Source organism: Engraulis encrasicolus, chromosome 16 (genome assembly GCF_034702125.1).
Source record: "Engraulis encrasicolus isolate BLACKSEA-1 chromosome 16, IST_EnEncr_1.0, whole genome shotgun sequence".
NCBI lineage: Eukaryota > Metazoa > Chordata > Actinopteri > Clupeiformes > Engraulidae > Engraulis > Engraulis encrasicolus.
Genome location: NC_085872.1, coordinates 42,456,495 through 42,477,710, shown reverse-complemented (window position 1 = coordinate 42,477,710; position 21,216 = coordinate 42,456,495). Strand labels below are relative to the sequence as shown.

General features: G+C 40.1%; 2 protein-coding genes across 2 annotated transcripts; one reads left to right on the top strand and one right to left on the bottom strand.

Moving 5' to 3' along the window:
- Positions 1–253: 253 nt before the first annotated feature.
- On the bottom strand, positions 254–13,705 carry LOC134465796 (tyrosine-protein kinase JAK1-like). The gene is made up of 24 exons (XM_063219672.1): positions 13,493–13,705; positions 12,836–13,045; positions 12,490–12,610; positions 12,243–12,372; positions 11,597–11,763; positions 11,082–11,421; positions 10,158–10,337; positions 9,791–9,948; positions 9,480–9,594; positions 8,901–9,087; positions 8,141–8,238; positions 7,712–7,852; positions 6,770–6,857; positions 6,311–6,438; positions 5,949–6,081; positions 4,707–4,858; positions 3,983–4,133; positions 3,623–3,714; positions 3,057–3,249; positions 2,182–2,306; positions 1,777–1,952; positions 1,463–1,580; positions 1,226–1,336; positions 254–838 (listed from the first exon to the last, which is right to left on the bottom strand). Exons 2-24 carry the CDS (start codon positions 13,014–13,016, stop codon positions 719–721), a joined length of 3,405 nt encoding a protein of 1,134 aa, XP_063075742.1. The 5' UTR covers positions 13,017–13,045; positions 13,493–13,705; the 3' UTR covers positions 254–718.
- Positions 13,706–13,887: 182 nt separating this feature from the next.
- LOC134465795 (leptin receptor gene-related protein-like) lies at positions 13,888–18,475 on the top strand. The gene is made up of 4 exons (XM_063219671.1): positions 13,888–14,262; positions 14,891–14,966; positions 15,335–15,521; positions 17,186–18,475. Exons 1-4 carry the CDS (start codon positions 14,247–14,249, stop codon positions 17,300–17,302), a joined length of 396 nt encoding a protein of 131 aa, XP_063075741.1. The 5' UTR covers positions 13,888–14,246; the 3' UTR covers positions 17,303–18,475.
- The last annotated feature ends 2,741 nt before the right edge of the window (positions 18,476–21,216 follow it).

Here is a 21,216-nt window from a genome sequence, read left to right as displayed (position 1 = left end):
GACAGAGGGCAAATTGGTATGATACTGGGTTAAAAAATACTACTTTTTTCAATTATTGTATACTATGAAAGCAAAAAAGTACATTGGTTGGAAAATAAAGTGCATGGTGATGTTACATAATCTGTGACTAAATGACATGCACACACGTGCTTTGTAAACATCCCCTCACTTACACTCGTAGAGTTCTTTAGCACTCCACCTCACACTCACACATCTCTCTCTATTTTGGGGGAAAAAATATAGTATATGTATAAAAAAAGTTTTTCAGCCTGACAGGCCAAAATGTCATATTACATTTGAAAGGACATATACGGACACATTACATACGTACAATATACTATATGGCCAGAGTTGTCATTCATATAGCCTCATCAAGTAAAAACCCTGCCATGTGATCCTCTCTTCCAATGGCCGCCACACGAGCGAGCTCACCAATTGGCTGATATTACCAGCCTGGTCATCTGTGTGTACTTAGAATAATCTGGTTTAGATTTGGAATGATCAAAACAGGCAAGAGCTGTTTTTTTTCAACTTTCTAACGCTGTGACTGACACCTCTGTCAATGGTAAATCATACTGTGGTAACTTTATAACTGTCTAAAAAACTTCATTTATGCTACATTTATTGTGTGACTTTTAAAAAATGACTGCTGTGGTTACTGTATTGCTTCAGGCTCGTTGACCATGTTCAATGCTCTTGTCTTGCTCCGCTGGAGTTCTCAGGGGCTCAGCGGTTGGTCCAGTTGGGACAGGAGTATATCTAACTCTCTGATGAGGCCTTGGAAGTCGATGCGGTCCTGAGGCTCCAGCTCCCAGCACCTCTTCATCAGGGTGTAGACCTGGTGTGGAGGCAATGGGGCACATAGGTTACACAGAACTATCTGCTTGGTCAAGGAATGCAATTATAATGCAAGTGTTACACTAATAGATAGATAGACACTAATAGATAGATAGATAGATAGATAGATAGATAGATAGATAGATAGATAGATAGATAGATAGATAGATAGATAGATAGATAGATAGATAGGGTTTGTTTGCATGTGCACTTTGCCAGTTTGATGCATTCTATTTAGAATTTTCTAACCACAATGCATCAAACTGGCAAAGTGCGCATGTGCGCTGCCTAGCAAAAGCATCACGAACGAACCAGTGAGAGATAGACAGACAGACAGACAGACAGTCAGACAGATCAATAGAGGAAGACTTAAGTGTTATTTTCGTACTGTGCCAGGGCAGGCTGCTGGACAGGGTAGTCTTCGTCCCTTCTGCAGGTTCTCCACCAGTCTGGTCATGACCATCTGACCGATGGCAGGGCCAATTATCTGTGAATACATCTGTTTGGCAGAGAGAGAGAGTGTTGTTAGCCAACACTGCATATTTGTTGCACAACAAAATATGCGCATGGCCTATTATTTAATATTGCTCTTAATTATTGTATGTCTTTAAAGAGAAATGCTTACTACTGGAGGGCTCTGCTTCACTGCACAATAGGTCATGATCTCGAAGAGAGTAACTCCAAAAGACCACACATCAGACGCTGTGAAGAACTTGCGATCCACTAGGCACTCGGGTGCATACCTACAGTAAAGGAGAGAAAATGGGCACATGAAGCAAATCCTCTCTATACTATTCCTACAATAGTTTGATTACACAAAATGTAGTGATGAAATATTCAGAACCTACTACAGTAATGGCATGTTAAAAATAGGTCCAGTGACTGCTGTCTATATTAAATGGATACACATACTGTTCTTGACTGTGACTGTGTTCTTACCAATATATTGGACTGTCTTGTTCTTCTCTGACCCTGTAGTAGTTTGCCGTAGTGTTTTTGATGCTCTTGGTTAGTCCAAAGTCCCCTATCTTAACCAGATTTGCACTTTCCACCAACACATTACGTGCTGCCAGATCCCGGTGGATGTAGTTTTGTGACCCCAAATAAACCATTCCCTGTTGAAAATAAATTAATAGTTAATATGTTTTACAAATGTTACAGTAATATTTGTACAAACTCAGACCATACCATAACCTCCTTGGCTGAGGTAATAACAGCTAACAAGTATATGATATTTTATATGATGTATGATATTTTATCACTGTGTGATAAATACTATATGTTCAAAATAATACATGTTCATCTACATCAATAAATAATTTTAATTATTGTGTAATACTGTACCTCACATATTTGTTTGGCGTAGAGAAGCTGATGTTTGTGGCTGATCTGAAGCCGGTGGTTGTGCATGAAGTCCTTTAGACTGCCCATAGGCAGGTACTCCATGATCAGCTTGAAGATTTGTCCTCCTGAGATATTAAACAGATGAGCATAAATGTTCACAACGTTTTTTTTTTTGGGGTGATATAAAACGGGGAATCAATTATATGTATCTGCTGGAATCTGAGTCATCTGTAATGCCAAGTTGCTTTTCTATTAGCTTTACATCTAATAGAAGAGCTTGGAGTCCTCATTGTCTTAAAAAGTAGAGCCTTAAAAATGAAGACTCCAGGCTTTGCTATTAGATAGATGATTTACCTCTTAAGTCAACCTGCTTTACTCCTGAGCCAGATTCTTAGGTAACACTTTAGAATAATGGATGCAAAAAAGCATTATAAAGACTTAATAAATAATTCACTATTGATGAACAAAACATTAACAAACGTTTGTAAATGATTAGGAAATGTAAACAAATGCTTGTAAATGACTAGGAAATGTTATGTTAATATTTCATATTTATCAAACATTTACAAGTTGCTTGTAAATGAATAAAATAGTCTGTTATAAGGTGTGTAAAATCTTGAATATATCATTTGTAGTCTATTACACAAATATATCATTTGTGTATTTTATAAAGCATTAATAAAGCTTAGTTAATAATAAAAACATTTGTTAATGTTTTATTAATCATTAGTTAATTATTTACTGAGTCTTTACTAAGGAACATTATTATAAAGTGTTACCACACCTTATTATAGGCCCCAGGTAGGCTCACAACATTTAACAACTTAACATGTACAGTGTAAATATGCCAGAAAGCATCCTGCTATATGACTGACCTCCCTCGGTGCACACTCCTTTGTACTTGACGATGTTCTGGTGGTAGAGTTCCCGCATGGTGTTGATCTCCTGCAGCAGGTTGACGCCCTCGCCGCTCTCGCCCTCCGTCTTCAGGGACTTCACGGCCACCTGCTCTCCCGTGTGGTCGTCATGCGGGTCGTACAAACACAGCTCCACCTTGCCAAAGTGGCCCTGACACAAACACCAGATTGGCCACGCTTACATGACGTTTTTAATTCCGAATGTATAATTCCCAATTAATAATTCCGAATAAACACGTCAATTTTACACTGAATTACTTTCATTTCATTCGGAGTTTTCATGACATTTTCAAAGCAGAATAAGCTTTATTCAGAATTGAATTGAGTTAATTTTGAATCAAATGTCTCATGTAAACGAGGCCACTGTTAGAACCCCACGTGCACACACACACATTGACTGCTGCCATTGGATGATCTCCAAAAGACTTTAACGTGTCACAATATGGCTGATGTACTGTAGAAAGACCTACTATTCCATTTATTTCAGTGTTGTATTGGTGGTTGGTATTTGTGAAAGTACATACCTCTCCCAAATCTCTGATCTTTTTCAGGAATCTCTTATCGAACACAGTTGGGTCAAGCACCCCTGGCATCTCTTGTGTTACTATGGTAGGATCTGTGAATGTGGAATAAAATAGGACAATTTGATTTGTACACATTGGGCATGCATTTGGATACCATTCATGTGCATCACACATTGTAATTCCACACACAAGATAATACAAAAACAAACTAATGCAAAACATAAATGCCAATGAATACTGCTTTCAAATGGTACTATGGGTTGCAAGATACAAAACGTTATGAGCACAAAATCCATACACACTGTAGTAAACTGTAACACCACACCAATCCTACATCAAACAGTTCATCAAAAAGCGAACCTTTCATCTCTATCCAAGACAGATCCCTGGACAGATCTCTGGCGGACGGCCTCTGTTTGGGCTCGTAGTTCATGCACTTGGTCATGAGGTCTGCCAACTGGCTGGCCTGGTTGCTCACCAGCTGGCCTTTGGCTGCATAGAAGCGCTCCTTCTGCTCAGACATACAGGGTGTGGAAAGGACCACATATGAAAAACACATATGAAAAACAAAATACAACTTACAAAGTAGTTCAATAGGTAATTTCAAGTCTATATGGAGACAATGAAAAACACATATGAAAAACAAAATACAACTTACAAAGTAGTTCAATAGGTAATTTCAAGTCTATATGGAGACAATGAAAAATGGGTCCCTGTTACAGTATGTGCATTGCGCTGTTTAAGACTTATCTTTTTGTAAGTTTGAGATATTTATTTTTTGTATGGGTATGCAATGTGTTTCACAGTGTTGTCTAGAAAAGGCAACCGATTGACTTTAAGAGGATCTTCCAAGACTATTTGAGCCATTTTATGCAGTCCCCAACTGTACCAACATATAACAAATCTGTGATTTGCACAGATGACACTGGACATTGCGAGGGCTGAGCCAGTGGTTATGTAACTTTCAAGAGTGACAGAGAAGCTGTGAGACAATTACAGCGACAAGAATTACCACACAAACTGTTTCAGCCACAAACTGACAAAAGAATAATTCCACACTAGACATTATGACCAATGCCCATACCTCAATGAGCGTCTTGCCCTTGAGGGGCCGTTCCCCGTTGTGACAGATCTCCCACATGGTGATGCCAAAGCCCCACTTGTCAGCCGCCATATTCACCACCTGCTGGTGCTCCACACACTCGGGGGCTATCCATGGGATACGGTCCAGCCGCTCTTCACAGACAGAGAGAAATGTACAGGCAGAGACACACCGAGACAGAGAGAAGTGGGGGCGGAGTGAGAGCGAAAGAAGGAGAAATCGAGAGAGAGAGATTAAAGAGAGGAAGTGGTGGGCGCGGGACAGTACGCTCCTCGAGTTTCATTCTGGCCCACATCACAGGCACACATGGCTTTGAGCACTAGTTATCTCCGCCAAGGAGGTAATGTTTTCGGTCGTGTTGGTTTGTTAACTCTCTGTCTGTCTGTCTGTTTGTTTGTCAGCAGCATAACTCAAAAACTAATCAACTGATTTGGACGAAACTTTGTGGAGTTGTTAGTAATGACCCAAGGGACAAGTGATTAAAATCTGGTGGTGGTCCGGATCACAAACCGGAACCAGGAACTTTTTAAAGATTCCTCACCATTGCTGGCCTATAAATCTAGACGCCCCTAGTGACCACAAATTGAATTGCGGGACAGGGCAAAATATTGCAGTTTCTAACTCCACAAAAAGAAGGCAGAAAGACTTAAAATGAAAATAGGGTGTAATAGTCAAATGTTCTATCAAGCAGCTTCCTTGGTGGAGGTCTGTGCTCTCTGAGTGCTTCTAGTTATATCAAAACGCCATAAACAGCTCACTGTAGGGCCACAAAATGGGCAGAGGCAGACTCACAAGTCTCTACATGTGTCAGTCTTGATATACATCTACATTAGTCATGGTTTTCTTGTAAAGCCACAGTTATCCCAGAAGCAAGCAATGCTCACCACTATAGAGTTTACACTTCCTGCGTTTTAGAGGTACAGGAAGTCAGATGAGTCAATAACAGAATGCGTGTGTGACGGTAGTTTTGACAGCCCGTTTTAAGGTTGAATTGTAGAGGGTATGTGGTTTGTGTGACGAGAGCGGTGTTATTATTACTGCTGATCACTATGGCCTTTCATGTGGACTAACTCCATCTACTTAACAGGCTATGATCTGTTAAAGGAAGAGCTGAACCCATAAATACACTGTATGCATTTTAATTATAAAAAGAAGGACAGGGTATGAGTATTAATGTTATGAAACTTTGCTACTGTGTGTGTGGGATGTGTGCTTTTCAGTTACCTTCTCTTGACAGAGAGGTGCTGGGGACTCCCGGGCCACTGAGCTTCATGAAGGGAAGGCTTCTCTCCACACCATCTCTGGCCAACAAAATGTTCTTGGCACACACAAACCCATGGACCAGCTTCTTATCCTCCTATAAAAAAAACCATACAGTACTGCTGCATGAGAAATACAGTACGCAGAACTTTTCCAGGGATGTGATCCTTTCCTTGTCTTTATTCTGTTTCTCTAAAATAATGTGTGACTCAGTCAATTTCCCAACACCTCATTTGCTTTAGATGTTGCTTGCCAGCATGTAAAAGTAGATTAATCATACATCATTGGGAAACATTTTGGATTGGTGATGTCGTGAGCAAGCTTACCAGGTAGCTTAGGGCACTAGCGAGTTGCTTGGCCACTTGAAACTTCCAGTCGGGCGTGAGGCTGGAGCTGTTTTTGCTCATGAAGATATCAACGGGCCCATACTGCAGAAACTCCTCCACCATGAGTACTGTTACAGAGAGCACAAAACAGTTGGGTCTGACAGCATGAAATCACACATTGAAAACACAAAAAAATCACATCAGTAATAAATACAGCACATTGAAAGTGTGTGCAGTGTCTGTGAAATAACATCTGTTTTCTGTGTCTGTGGGGGGGATTTTATTATTTTTCAGACAGGACAGTGGGAGATAACAGGAAACGAGATGGATGAGAGAGACTGGGAAGGATTGGGAAATGACCAGGGGTGGGAATCGAACCCCGGCCAAACACAGAGGTTTCAAAGGCTGATCAGCATCAATAAGTAGTAAAAGACTAATTAATAGTTACGTGTTACTTACTGTCCTGGTTCCGGATGCATATCCCATACAGCAGAGCAATGTGTCTGTGAGAAACCTGACGCATCATACTAACTGTTTCCAAGAAATCCTGTTAGTTGTACAGAAACAGGAAACACCTCATTAGCCATTTGTAACACTGTTGTGAGAAATACCCAAACAAGGACATCTTTTACAGAGTTGTATGAAGAAGAAGTACTCTTACAAATGTAACCATTTCAACCTTGTAATATCATCAAGTCAAGTCAAGTCAAGTAGGTCAAGTAGGTTTTATTGTCAATTTCTTTACATGCACTGGTCATACAAAGAATTTGAAATTACATTTCTTGCTTTCCCATACAGACATAGACTAATCTAGGTAAGGACATAGACAGTATAGACATAGACAGTACTTATACATGGACTTAAGACAGTATGGACATAGACAGTGCTCATACAGACATTTAAAGTGCAAGACTGGACAACAGAAGACTTGTAGAGGACATACATTAAGAGGTATTGTTGTGCTTTTGTGCTTTTCCTAAAAAAGTCCTTTATAGCGTTCTGACATGGTAATAGTAGCATTTTGAAGAAAAATAAATATTAAAAAGGTCTGTCAAGTACACCATATACACCATACATCATACTAAAAGTGTCGTAATTACATATGTAAGAGCACTTCTACTTGTAGTTTATACAACTCTGTTTTGTGTGTCACACATAAAGAGAGATGAGTAATGCAGTGGTGTAGTCTAGGTAGAACGCAGGTACAGTATATGCAGTATACCCAGCTTAAAATTTCAGGGATTTCAGTATACCCACCTAAAATTGATTGATTCAGTATAGGATAGCACAGTATACCCACCACAAAAATGCTCAAATAGACAGTATACCCATCTCAAAAAAGTAGACTACACCACTGGAGTGATGATGGGTGAATTGCGGACCAGGCAGGAGGCTACTCACAGACATAGTGTCCCTGTGTCCAGCGTTCAGCACCTTCAGGACCACCTTCACCTCCTGGTTGCTAAGGCAGTCGTCCTCCTCGTACACCTTCAGAACTCCTCCATAGATGCTGGTTTTGGTTCCATTGCCCATATGCTCCTTCTGTTTGACAGAAACAAACAATGTGGTGCTGCTGAAGCAATTGAACTAACACAGCAGTGAGGCACACATAGTACATGAATACGTCACATCTACTGTTCTGTACACACACTTACATGAAAACAGCCTCACGCGTTCATTTTCAACCAAACACACACACTCACAGAACCCCTACACACACACACACAACACACACACACACACACACACACACACACACACACACACACACACACACACACACACACACACACACAATAGGAGCAACACTAACTGTACTGTTACAATTACCTGAATTAAGTCCTCTTTCAGAATTTTGTGGAACACTAGATTGTTGCTGATGTTTTCTTCTTCATGTGCTCTTGTTGCAATTAGCAGGTTTGAAATCTCTAGAAAATGATAAACCAAAGGCGTATTGAGGTAAGATAGTATGAACACATATGAACATTTGGGGGGCTTATTTAGACATTCTACAGTAAGCTCGTGTTTTTTTCTTTTCTGTTTTTCTATTTTTCTGTTTTATTTCTTTACTTCTCTGTTTTCGTTTATGAGGATATTTCAACATTCAGTGATGTACAAATGTGTATAGTACCGTAATAGTCATTACTATACTGTATATAGTGAATACAAATAGTCATTATGTTATATACTGTATAGTGTACTGTATAGCTTTGTTAGTCAGTATCTACCTGTAGTCTTCCCTGTTCACTTGTGGATGTTCAGTGTTTGTCTTTGTTTAATTTTTTTAAATTTATTTGTGTAAAAACCAATAAAAAGTGAATCACAAAAAAATATACTGTGTGTGGCCCAGAGGAAGAACAATATGTGTGATGAGATGAAATCTCAGGCCAGGGGTGTTGTCAGGTACAATATGAAAAGTTCATTAAACACTGCACACTGGATACTGTTCTTTTTCCAGTCACACAGTATCCAGTGTGCAGTGTTTAATTCACTTTTCCTATTGATCACCTTTTCCTGCCTTACACCTGCACCTGGACAGCTGAAGGGTTATGCACAAGGACTTTCATGCACTTTGCGTATTGTCAGGTACCTTTGGGCTCGGGTGGGAAGCCCCTGGTGAGCTGCAGGGTGATGCTGTCTGAGCGCAGCTGCTGGCCCTCCAGCTGATCCATCAGCACCCTCAGGCTGCCGTGACGCATCTCTGTGCCGTCCAGCACAAACATGTCACCGTCTTTCGTTATCTGGAAGTTCTTGTAGCTTTTTTTCCTCTCTGAGTCCTTTGAAATACAACATGAAATGGACAGCACATCGTATTATACAAAGTCAAAACATGTTAATGATTTTGCAGGGACTGTTATTTGATTTTGAACTTCATATTGACTTCACACATCTTCAAAATCTGCACTCCTTGGTCTGACAGTCTTTATTGTAGTATCTTTGGAACCTTTGCATAATTTTCACATGTATGTAAGCTAATGTACAGCTACACAGGTTCAACATCTGCAGTATGCATGATTCAAATATGGATAGTGTTGGTGACACTGTTGGTGATAGTGTTGGTGACATGAGGTACTTGACTCTGTAAATATATTACGTAAATATCAAAGTATATTAATCTCTCATAACTTAGAAACACTGGCTTAGCTTGAGCTGCCAGACTGCCCCCTACCTCACTGCAGGCTATGGTCAGGAGGATGTGCTCATTGTCAGTGCTGCTCCAGCGCAGCACGTAGTTGCCCTTGCGTGCACCCTCTCCTTGGAGCTTATGGATGGCATACTCCGTACTGTGATCAACAAAAAGGGACAATCATTCACATATTATATTTGGCACAATTTACTGAATACTGTGTCTACAGTTGCAGTTAAAGGGTACAAGTCAACCATTTAAGAAAGCCTTGTTTTAACAATGAAACCTTAAATACCTAAATAGAAAAGTAAGTTCTTAGTTTATAGTCTGAAGCAGCGTTGGGTTATCTTTACCAGATTGGCCCGTGACATCCCTCAAGAATGTTCAGCTCCACCGAAGGCGGGGCAACCTCTCTGCACAGGAAGTGATGCGCATCTGCTGTAAGCCGGAAGTACCCATCCACCAGTGTGGTAAAAGACAATGCCTTCTCATGCTTCTCCAAGTCGAGTTCCTGCAAATGTACACAAAACCGAAACACAAACTTACAAACGTGAAGCATTATATTAAAGATGGCGATTTAAAAAAAAATAAACTAACAATGATATACGACATGCTGCCAGCTGTATAGTAAAAGCTGGGATTAAAGTAATGTTCAATATCGCTGAATTAGAAACACATGGTTGAATTCCATATTTTAAATAAAAGCAATATAGTACATACCATCTCTTTGTGATCCCGCTTATGAATGGTGACTAATGACTCTTGGATGATAATGTGAGTAATCTCATAGAAGTCAGAGAAAAGGGTCCAGCCCTGGTCGTCTTTGACCTTCTCTTTTTTCAAGAGACATTCCTTTTTGTTCTTCTTTGAGTCAAATTTCTCCTTCAGCAGCATTTCACTCTATGAATGAAATGAAATGTACATAGTTAAAAAAAAAGACATTCCACAGACATTGGAACATTTCAGAAACATTTGAAGAGTTCAGATGCAAAACCCCCTAACTCCATTTCTGAAGACCTGCACTTCTATATTTTTAGAGAACCCTGTTGTTGGTTTGGTTTACATTCATGTATTTGATAATACATATAAATAGTTATATTACATAAATAAACAAATATTACATTTTACATAAATAAAATAAAAAAATATGCAATTTTGATAGCTTTGTATTAAATAAAAATGAATTAAGATTATTTTCTGAAATGGCACTTAGAGGGTTTTGCATCTGAACTCTTCATTTGTAAACGGGAATAGATGTTTGGGAGTACTATGCAGCAGGGAATTGCTAGATTTTGTTGACATGCCAGCTTACATTTTCTGTAGTTGCTGGGTAACACGAATGAGCAGTTCCTGCCCACGTAGGGCAAGCCCCACTGTCTGTGACATATAAACCAGAGATTCTTTAAGTACAGAGATATGCCAACATAATAGGTTTCTATGGGCACCTAATGTGACCAGGTTCCGGTCTGCCTAAAGGGGCGTGTCATAATGCTCCAAGCATTGAATAGAACAGTCCTCAGGTCTGCCTAGGTCTGCCTAAAGGGGGATTTCCCCCCCAATAATAGAAACAGGAAACAATGGGCCAATGGAACCTTTCTCTCTCTACTCTCTCTGATATAAACACTTCCATCTACCACCTCTTACCTCAGCTGGCTTCAGGCGCCACTGAATGCCGACTGTCCCCGACACAAGCACCTGGTAACGAATGGGCTGTTTGAGAGGTTGGCCCTCTGCATTGCCCTTGCCGTCCGAGGTCCTGAGAGAGACGGGCTCAAACAGTTCAGAGCCGAATGCTTCTGTGAGGGTTTCTAGAGTGGCAATGTACTTCAGCTTCAAGTCCAGCTGGGTCACTGCCCTCTCCTTCACTGTCATCTTGCTGAACTGCTCAAAGAACCTCTTGAAGACGTTAGATATGCGAAGCCGGATGAAGAGGTTGCGCTGACTGATGGACTGTTTCAATGATTCTGGAATGTGTCTTTTGTAGCTGAAATTGTCAATGGTAAAAACATGAATGAATTAACTTTAATAAATCATTTTAGATCATCCATTATTTTAGTTGTTTTGTTAAATGTAGTTGATGATATCATGCTTTAGTCATGCATTGTACATGTGTGGGAATGTAAATGTAAAAGTTTGTTTGAGTGGTGCCACAGTCTCACCTTATTTTCAGAGCAGGAGAGGCTATATCTGAGTTCTCTCTGTCTATGGAGTCATGGGAGACGGACAGCACAGCCATCCCAAGACACTCATTCTCAATGTTGCGGCCGTCTGCGATGTCCTGTGCAGAGCGCACTGGGGCCATACCATGGACAAAGTCATGCTGGCTCTGTTAAGGGAGATTGTAGGGTATGTATGTTAAGTGAGCAGCAGGGTATTGTCTGTCTTTAAAGATGTGTAGCCTCTTACTGAGCGTATTCGACGGGCCTATTCAATATTTGCTGAGAATACTGAACTACATCATAACAACATTGCTGTACTGAGAGCCTTAAGTAACAGATTAAGACATAGTTATTACAGTTTTAGTGAAAGTACGATGATAACATAGGCTCTGCACTAAGGGGTGAACTTATGATCTAAGCAAGCTAAGATATCCTGTCATTTACTCAGAGATGCCCCTGTGCAGGTCTCTTTTCCCAAAAATGGATCATCCTCTTCCACTGCTGCTCCTCATGTTTCACAACTGGTAAACCTCTTGACCCGAAACTCTACATTCAGACAAAATACTACCATATCGGCATTTGTTGTCATCTACATGTGCCCATGAATGACACGTGTGCTGAGTTGATTCAGTGAGTGATGTCAAACCTGTGCATAGAGGTACGCCAGGGAGGGGGCATCCAGGATGGCGGTGCCAGTTGGAGGCATCTGCTTCAGGCAATGCCTAGTGATCGCCTGCTTATTCTGATGCAAACCATGCCAGTTGGCGAAGTAAAACCTGAGGTGCCGAGAAAATATTGGTGAATATCTCACTGTACGTTCAGTGTACTGTAAGTAAGAACCCCTATTAGACTATTCTCAATGTATCGACACTTCGACTTCATAGTTGGGATACCTTTGCCGATAGTACAGCTTCTGACTGGCTCCATCGGCTTTGAATTGGTGATTTGGAGGGTACCACATAGCCTTTTCCTCATCATACAGAGCGTACAAACTTTGGCAGAGGGGCGAAATCCCTGCAAACAAACAGTGGTGCCATCCTTAGGCTGTTCATTGTGATTGCAATGAAGTGGTATGAGGAACTAACACTGGGCATATAGTATTATCATCGTGCACACTGAACAAGGAAGTTCCGCACTTGGATCATTATGTTACTACCGCTCAGCAATTTTGTGAGTAATGTTAAGATAAAATCCAAATACAGTAAGCTAGATCTGCATGTATTTCATAGAATAACTCACCAAACTGTTTAGCACACTCGATGCACAACTCCTCGACAGTGTGGCAACCTCTGAACTTGATCAGAGGCTGGCTGGCAGGAGTGTAAAAGTGGACTTCTAGGCCTTTTGGCCCAAGTAAACATGTGTGGTCAGTCTTTTTCTTTTTTCTCATCTTTGCCAAGAGTTGCCTGCCTAATTCCATGGCACTCCCCTGTTCAACACCAGCCTCACCTGAGGATGGCATAGAGAATTACTGTAGGCCTACAAGAGCACACAGACTGAACATGCAGACAGCGCAGCATCATTTTATACTTGTCATTATCGTAGGGATATTGTTACATTCCTTCAAACATAAAATCAACCCCATCCAAATAACAATTATATCGATGACCTCTGGTCTAGGAGGACCACAAACAGATGTAATGTCCCAAAAAGAAATCTGCTTGCTGCATGACAGTAAGTTTTCTATCCTCACATGATACAAGCCATCAACTTGAACGAAGGGATTGTTATGTTATGCGCAATGACACATTATAGTATTTCTTCACGAAAATGGTTTAACCATGATCTGGACATCTAAACATTTCATTGCCATTATCTCCTAATATACGACGTCAAACCTTAAGGCCTTACTGGACATGATGATGAAACATAACGAAGAAACGAAACTAAACTCACCAGTAACTGGAAGACAGTCCACTGCCTGTCCCGAATATGGACTAGAATAGGAGTCTCGACGATTTTTACACTTAGAAGATGTTCGGACAAAATCCCAAAGTTTATCTTTTTTTACAATAACGTCTTTTACAGCACTGTCTCTGCTGTATTTTCCTAAGAACACGTCCAGGAAAACAGGTTTGTGATTATGTCGATTCCCGTAAAGTCTGACAGTATGACTCCGCCCCCGTGTACACTGTCGCCGCTGATTGGCTGTGGTGTCTAGTTTGCTCAACATCACAATAAGGAAAATAGGACTATTACTTTGGATTAAGTGTCTGTCTTTTGTACACATATATTTGGGATATTATATATTTGTCACTATTAGAATGTTCTATTGACATTAAAAACCAGTAGACCTAAGATTTTTTTTACCCTCTCCGAATCCAAATTATTTACAATTTTACGCACAAAATTACGCACGACAAGGCTGCATAACAAGGCTGCATCTTACAATAACTTCACGTTGATTATCAATCATTAATAACAGACAATGTTGTTCTGTATCGTAGACTAAACGTGGAATGCATTAAGTAGGCTAATTTAGCACAAGCAGCTGGGGTTCCGAAGCTACCACAGAGGTTCACTTCACTTGGTTTCTGTGGCTGTTTCTTTAAGGACATCAGCTGGTGGAACACTACGAAAAGGAGGAAATAGGAAGTGGATTGTGAACTGTGTTCGCACAAAGAAAAGAAACTGGTAGAAATTACGAAATATGGCGGGGATTAAAGGTAAATATGTGATTCTTGAACTTTTGTGTCGACCATGTGCTTTGTTCGTAACTAACGTATAGTAGATGGGTTGTCTCTGCATTAGGATTGTTGTCTACTACGTTAATGTGTCAAGTTATTTTTTATGGAATAACGTCGTCACACGACAACTCAAAACAATCAGGGCGCACACAATTCATGCTGAAGTTAAGGCTACGTTTGTCGCTACGTTCTTGATGATTTAGCTTTGTTTCCAAGAAAATCCTTTCCACAAGACCTTTGCCAATTTAACGTCCTAAAAAAATCCAGTCAAAGTCCCTAGGTAAAGATGATCAACAATAGCCATCTTTATCAGTGCTCATCATCATCATCATCATCACCATCATCCTCATAATCATCAAATAAAACGAATTAAAACAACGGTGTCAAAACACTTTCCACAGTTTAAGTTTGAGTGTAAGGCAACAAGTTCCAAGGTTAACATGCAATGTGCTGCATTTTCATCTTATGTCCTCTAGGGGGCAGCACATAATTCAAAATGCACAATTCAGATTTCTACATCTCTGTTTAATCTATTCTTTAAAAAAAATCGTGACATATACAACCATACTGCAGAAGATATCTCTTTTTTTTGTTTTGTGTTTTCTAGCATTGGTTGGGCTATCATTCAGCGGGGCAATCGGTTTAACATTCCTGTTGTTGAGCTGTGTGTTGGAACAGTATGGGTAAGTAAAAGTTGGAGCACATCAGTGGTAACTGAACCTAGATGTTACAGCTGTTAGGCTATACATTGTTGTGTATCAGAACTGTATTTTTTATTATTGTATTCTGCTGTGTTTGAGTAAGATCTCTCTCCTTGTTGGTAAGGTTCCAGCTCATTTTCAGGCAATTGCTGCTAAATTATTATGGATGGACCGATCTGTGTATTTTCCTAAGAAACCTACAACAGTGGGCATAATTCATACACAGTTACAGTTTTAAAATAGCATTGATGGGAAAGGTTTGGGGTGAAATGTTTTTTTTTATATATGTGTGTGTGCATTCGTGTATTATGTCGTCAAGAAGTACAGTTGTTCTGTTGTATATTCCACAGGGTGTACTGGCCATTTTTCGTCCTCATCTTCTACGTCCTGTCTCCCATCCCTCACTTCATTGCCCGGAGAGTGAGTGAAGATACAGACTCTGGCAGCAATGCATGTCGCGAGCTGTCGCTCTTCCTGACAAGTGGCATCGTGGTGTCTGCTTTTGGTCTACCAATGGTCCTCGCTCACAACAGTGTGGTATGTGTGTTATTATCAGTACTTATTCATTTTACGTGTTTAAAGTTGACCGCCGTCGAATGTTGTGAATTTCATGCCACCCCGTGCCAGTGAGCTATTGAGGGCATAAATGCCTAAGGGTGCTGATTATAGTGAGAAGAGTATTGAGTATGTCAACATTGTTTTACAATATTGGGAATATCAACGTGACATTTGCAGGACATTCAAACGTCTCTGGGACATTGAAATTGGATTTGGCCCAAGAAATCTAACTGTTCAGAACCCATTGATAAAGTAAAATAAAGTGTTACAAAATGAAAATGTCATTGGTGAGAACACTAGACACACACAAAAAGAGCAGTAAATCAAAGTATGTAAAATAAAGAATGAATTGAATTGAATTGAATTGAATCTAAAAGCGCGTTTAAAAGCAGTGCTGTCTATCAGGAAAATATAGATATTTTGTCCATACAAAAATGTTATGCAGATGCAACAACAGATGCTACAAACAATAGTAGGGATCAGACACTTGCAACCTTACTTATTTAAATATAGTTCACAGCAGTGTAGCTGTGTAAAAAAAAAACGTATTTCAAGACTTCACTCACAGGGGCCCTTATCTGCAAGTGGGAGGAACATCGCTGCACTGAACTACTGGGCACCTGGAGTGTTTCTTGCAGCTTTTCTATTCTGGGAGTCAAACGGATTGCCAGAAAAGTAGAGAGATCTTGAGGACATGGATATAGCAGATATGTTTGTTAGTACTACACAGCAAAGAAAATCCAGTAGGCCTACACTTAACTTAGCCTGGGCGAGAGCGACTGTTGACTCTTTAGGTGGAGTACATAGGATGGCGACGCCAGGCTACACTTAACTGCCATTTTTCTTACAAATAAATCTAGTTTGTTAAAAGGTTTGATCAAACTTCAATCTTGGTACTTTATACCTCATCCAAATGCTACTTAAAACTTAGCATGTGTCTTTCTTTCAGTACTTGGGGGTTAGGGTTATACACGTAGGCACACACAGAGGGAGTTGCAGCTTAATGATAAATAATAATTATAATACATAGGCTTTATATAGCGCTTTTCATGACACTCAAAGTCGCTAGACACATTGGGTCTTTCTCAAATGCAAGGCCAGTGTCCTTCCAAGTGTATCAGCCTAATTAGTCACGCCCAGTGATTGGATACTTTTTGGTGAACTCTACAGAATATCCAATGACTATTGGTATGACTAATAAATGGTATCCAATCACTGGGCGTGCCTAATTAGGCTGATACACTTGGAAGGACACTGGCCTTGCATTTGAGAAAGACACATTGCCTATTGCCTGATGGTCAGTTGGTCTTGTAGCAGAGGTTTGACAGTCTCTTTGACTCCCCGAGTAGAAAGCTTGTAAGAAGCATTTGTGGTTGTTCATATGGTGGATGGTAGAAAAATCAGTATTTTTAATGTTTTAATTATTTTATGGAAATATCAGATAGCATTAAACCAGTCCCAATTTTCCTGATACTGTCTTACAATCAGATTTTAAACAAATATATGAAAAATGTATTGAAATTGCTTTTACAGCGTTTTGAAAAAGAGGTCTTCATATACAGCATACTGCACATAAACATATAATAATATTGTTTCTCTTTTCTTCTCTTCTTTTCTCATGCAACGCTACTTATGTGAACTAGATTCAGTGGGGCGCCTGTGGGCTGGTTTTGGCTGGAAACACGGTCATCTTCCTCACCATCCTGGGCTTCTTCTTGATATTCGGCGGTGGGGATGACTTCAGCTGGGAACAGTGGTAGGACTCCCAACCTTCATGAAGACAACAGACATCCAGAGAGAGGAGGGGGACACCCCCCCCACCCCTTAACCATTCTCCCCAAAACCCCTATATAACACTGCATCTAGGTGCGGGAAGGACTTTATTATGGGAAAATTAAAGGCTAAACTGTACTACTATAATGCAAAATGTCACTATGCTTTTGCAAAACAGAACCCCTGTTTAAAGGGAAGAGGAGGAGGACAGTGGACAGGCAGCCCATGAGGCTGAAATAAGGAGGGGGGGATGTACAAAGGTGGGCTGTTTTTCACTATTTCTTTTCAAGGTCTGACTGTGAGGAGATTGCGGCCTTCCAGGCCTTTGTCCGCCTCTTCCACAATCCCTCATTCTCTCTCACACACACTCACTCATTCTTTCTCTGTCTCTCTCTCTCTCTCTCTCTCTCTCTCTCTCTCTCTCTCTCTCTCTCTCTCTCTCTCTCTCAACACCATGTTGTGGTGACTCTCTTCCATCCATCTCTTAGACCTCTGTGGTCCTTTAGTTTCAGCAGAGGTGTCAACTCTATCTTGCCTCCTGCGGTTTGCCTTTTTCAAATATGTGATGCCTCTTCATGTTGGATATGATGGCGGGGATGGTCCTACTGGGTGGATGTCCCCATCACCATTTTGTGAGGTTGTTGCCTTTTGTGATTGTCTTTTGTAATATGATTTGTTATCTTTTTGTCTACTTTTTGTGAGTGTGGGTGGCATGTGGAAGTCACTGTTATGCAAGTTTTAAGAGTTGACACCAATCTTGTAATTGACAGTGTATTCTAATGTCAGTTATATTTATTGATGTTAACTATGGTTATCAGGACTTTTCATTACACCCCTTTGTAATATTGGAAGTTTTAAATGTTAAAGTTTACACTACACTAGCCAAAGCTGACTGGGATTATGTTCAGATCTACACTCTTTTAAAATTGTACACCTTAAAAAACAATTCTTTAAACGATGGCCACATATCGTATGTATGCATTAACACATTAACAAAGGGACTTACTTTGACTGCAATGCAGCACACAGCTTTTGTAAAACTGACAAATTGAATATTTTCAGTTTAAATTTGTTGAACGCAAAGATCGATTTTATTTCTGTTTGTGTGTATTTTAGTAAATATATTGCACTTGTTGTAAATACAGAATGTCATGGTAATATTTCCTTAGTATTAATTTATTTTAAGGGAAGTGAATTGTATTTTTCACATTGTCGCATGGCAAGCATACTAATATGAAAAGGACATGTGCAGCAGCAATATTGGCACCCCTCCTTCATATTTGGTTGCACACCCTTTTTCCCTTTTCCAACCATTTGTGTGCTTGGGGTTTCTCTCTTTCTGGAACACACATGATTTTCAACTCAAACCAAGTGTTCATGCACAGAGTTAACCATTATGCCTCCAATACCAGCTGCAACAAAGCAGTAATAATATTATGGATCTGACACCATGTATGATTTTTAGGGTAGGGTAAAGACTTTTTTGCAGAGCATTCAAGCATACTGTTTGCATTACCAAAAAGCAGAAATGTGGACTTGAGTCAAACTTCAGTCACAAAATGACTTCACTTGGCAATATTAGGAATGACTTGACTCGGACTCTGACTTGCAATGACATACCAAGTCGTGATATATTCCATCCCCATATCCTAGGAAGTTCTTTGCAGTTCCACGATTTTCAGATTTCTGAATAACATAACTCACCGTTGAAATTAGAATACCTTAGTCTTATGAGATGGCCTCTTATCATTTTGAGGTCTTGTTGTTTTTGCAAAAGCTACTCTGTCTTCACCTCTGTGAAAGAAGAACAAGATGTAACAGGTGACTTTTTAAAACAGAAATGTCAGCATGAATTGGCTAATTCATGTCCTATAGACAAAGAAAGTTGATCAAAGATGATTCCCATTTCTGATTTACCACATTTGAGTCAAATTAGGTTTACACAGTGATATCAAGTTGCCTATAGGGTGCCAGTACCAGTGAAACTGGAAAGTTCAAGGGTGCCAATACCGCTGGGCGGGGCTGTATACTGATGGACATGAAGAGCTGTGTTCACTACTCTGGCAGAGGCTTTTCTGAAGTAGGAAATGTTGCACCTGACTGGAAATCAAAATTGGAGGGACATCAGCCTGACATTGGAAAGGAAGGGACAGTAATGGCCTCGCACTGTAGCTACCCTACAGCATGCAGCAAGGATTCACATGATGATTAAATGAGGTATTTGGCTCCCCTCAACCTCACCTTTCAGTCCTTTGCCTGAGACACTATGACAGATATTGTAATGAAATGGACGATTGGACTTTGACAACAACACAACAATGGTTTAAGATCCGACTCTGCCAATAAGTGGAATAAGTGAAAGATATGGTTTCTCTTTTTCATTTTGCAGATCGCACAGGTATCCATTTTAATGTGTCTGACATTAGTTGTGTATGTCTTTATGGGCCTTGTTTTTCATTACAAAAATGCTCCCCAAAGTGCCACATGTTTTATCTGTCTTCAGAAGCAGCCAAAAAGAGCACAAAAGACCTTACTGGTAGACTAGCTTATTACAGTGAAATCTCCAGGGCTGCATAAGGAAAACATATCTGGGCTTTTGCTTTCTAAAACCAGAGTTGCCACCTCTGGTATACTGCATCACCACCCAGAGCTGGTGTACAGGTGGTGTACTCCCCTGATGCCTGAACTGCAGCTATGTATGATGCTGTCACCTCATCTCTGATCAACTGCATGCTCACTGACCTGTCAAGGACAGTGCATTGGTCTGGCTGTGGGTACATGGCCCTGTTGTGCATCGCTGATGGTAACTACTGCGGCTGTCTGTTCCACAAGAGGATACAATATTCATTGGGAAAGGTCTGAGTTGGTGGGCAGAGCAGAAGCTGTCTCTAAAGCATTATCAGATTTCTCTAAATTTTCTGTTCTCAAGCTGTCTCTTCTGTCTGCAAAGGCATAACTAAATGACTTCCAAATTCAGCATACAGTTGCTTTTATAACAGCCTGCCCTGTTGTCTACAGTTATTTCTTTGGAAAAGATTAGACCACACAAAGCCAGCGTATGATGAGGAACAACCTTTAGACTGTGTGTGTGTCAGTTGGAGGACTAAATAATGGTCCCTTTGTGAGAGAAGACTGTATATTGATAGTAAAGTGGTAAATATTGTATGCAGCCGCAGGCTGTGAGGAGATGAGTTGAAATGGTAGGCAGGCCTTTGTTCTCGCTTGAGCTGATTTTCAGCACACAGTCATTACAATTTGATAATGATCTTTGCAGCCGTCCACTTCAGCATCAGTGGGCAAATACAGTAGATCACAGTCAGCAACTTAATTGACTCCACGACTCCCCGGCCCCTGCAGTTTGATTTTTGTCAGCTTTTACAATGATAATAGGCTAACCGCATAATTAATTTGGGTACTGACCTAGACATGGGGAACAGCAAGATTATGGGGAGTCTGCCAATAGTGGAAATTTGCATATTCAGGTTGTTCGTGCTTTTCCACATAAGGATGTTAATTTCCCCAAAATTGGATTTATGCTGACAATGTACAATATAGTAGGCATTGACTTTGTATTTAGAAAAAGAAACAAACAAACGAACAAAAAAACAAACAAAAAACAGAATTTGATGACAGAAATCTAAATGTATGAATATATAATAGGACATATTATAATATAATACATATGCCTAATATAATATAGCCTAATATAATATAGCCTAATATAATATAATTAATATAATATAATATAATATAGGGCCTACACTCATGAATGAATGACATTACTGTAGTCATAGGTTCTAGACTACATAAGTTTATTCATGTTGTTACTTGCTCCATAGGATTGTCTGAAAAGCCAATCGCAGTGATGATAGACCTAAAACTCCCCCACCCAATGGAGTCC

Excerpts from the sequence above, each read along its gene's own strand:
- LOC134465796 (XM_063219672.1), bottom strand. The coding sequence starts at position 13,016 with ATGGAATTAGGCAGGCAACTCTTGGCAAAGATGAGAAAAAAGAAAAAG. Across the intron at positions 6,439-6,769 it reads ATGCATCCGGAACCAGGACA|TACTCATGGTGGAGGAGTTT; the intron begins GTAAGTAACACG and ends TCTCTGTAACAG. Across the intron at positions 4,859-5,948 it reads CACCTCTCTGTCAAGAGAAG|AGCGGCTGGACCGTATCCCA; the intron begins GTAACTGAAAAG and ends CTGTCTGTGAAG.
- LOC134465795 (XM_063219671.1), top strand. Across the intron at positions 14,967-15,334 it reads TGTGTGTTGGAACAGTATGG|GGTGTACTGGCCATTTTTCG; the intron begins GTAAGTAAAAGT and ends TATATTCCACAG. Across the intron at positions 15,522-17,185 it reads TCCTCGCTCACAACAGTGTG|ATTCAGTGGGGCGCCTGTGG; the intron begins GTATGTGTGTTA and ends TATGTGAACTAG.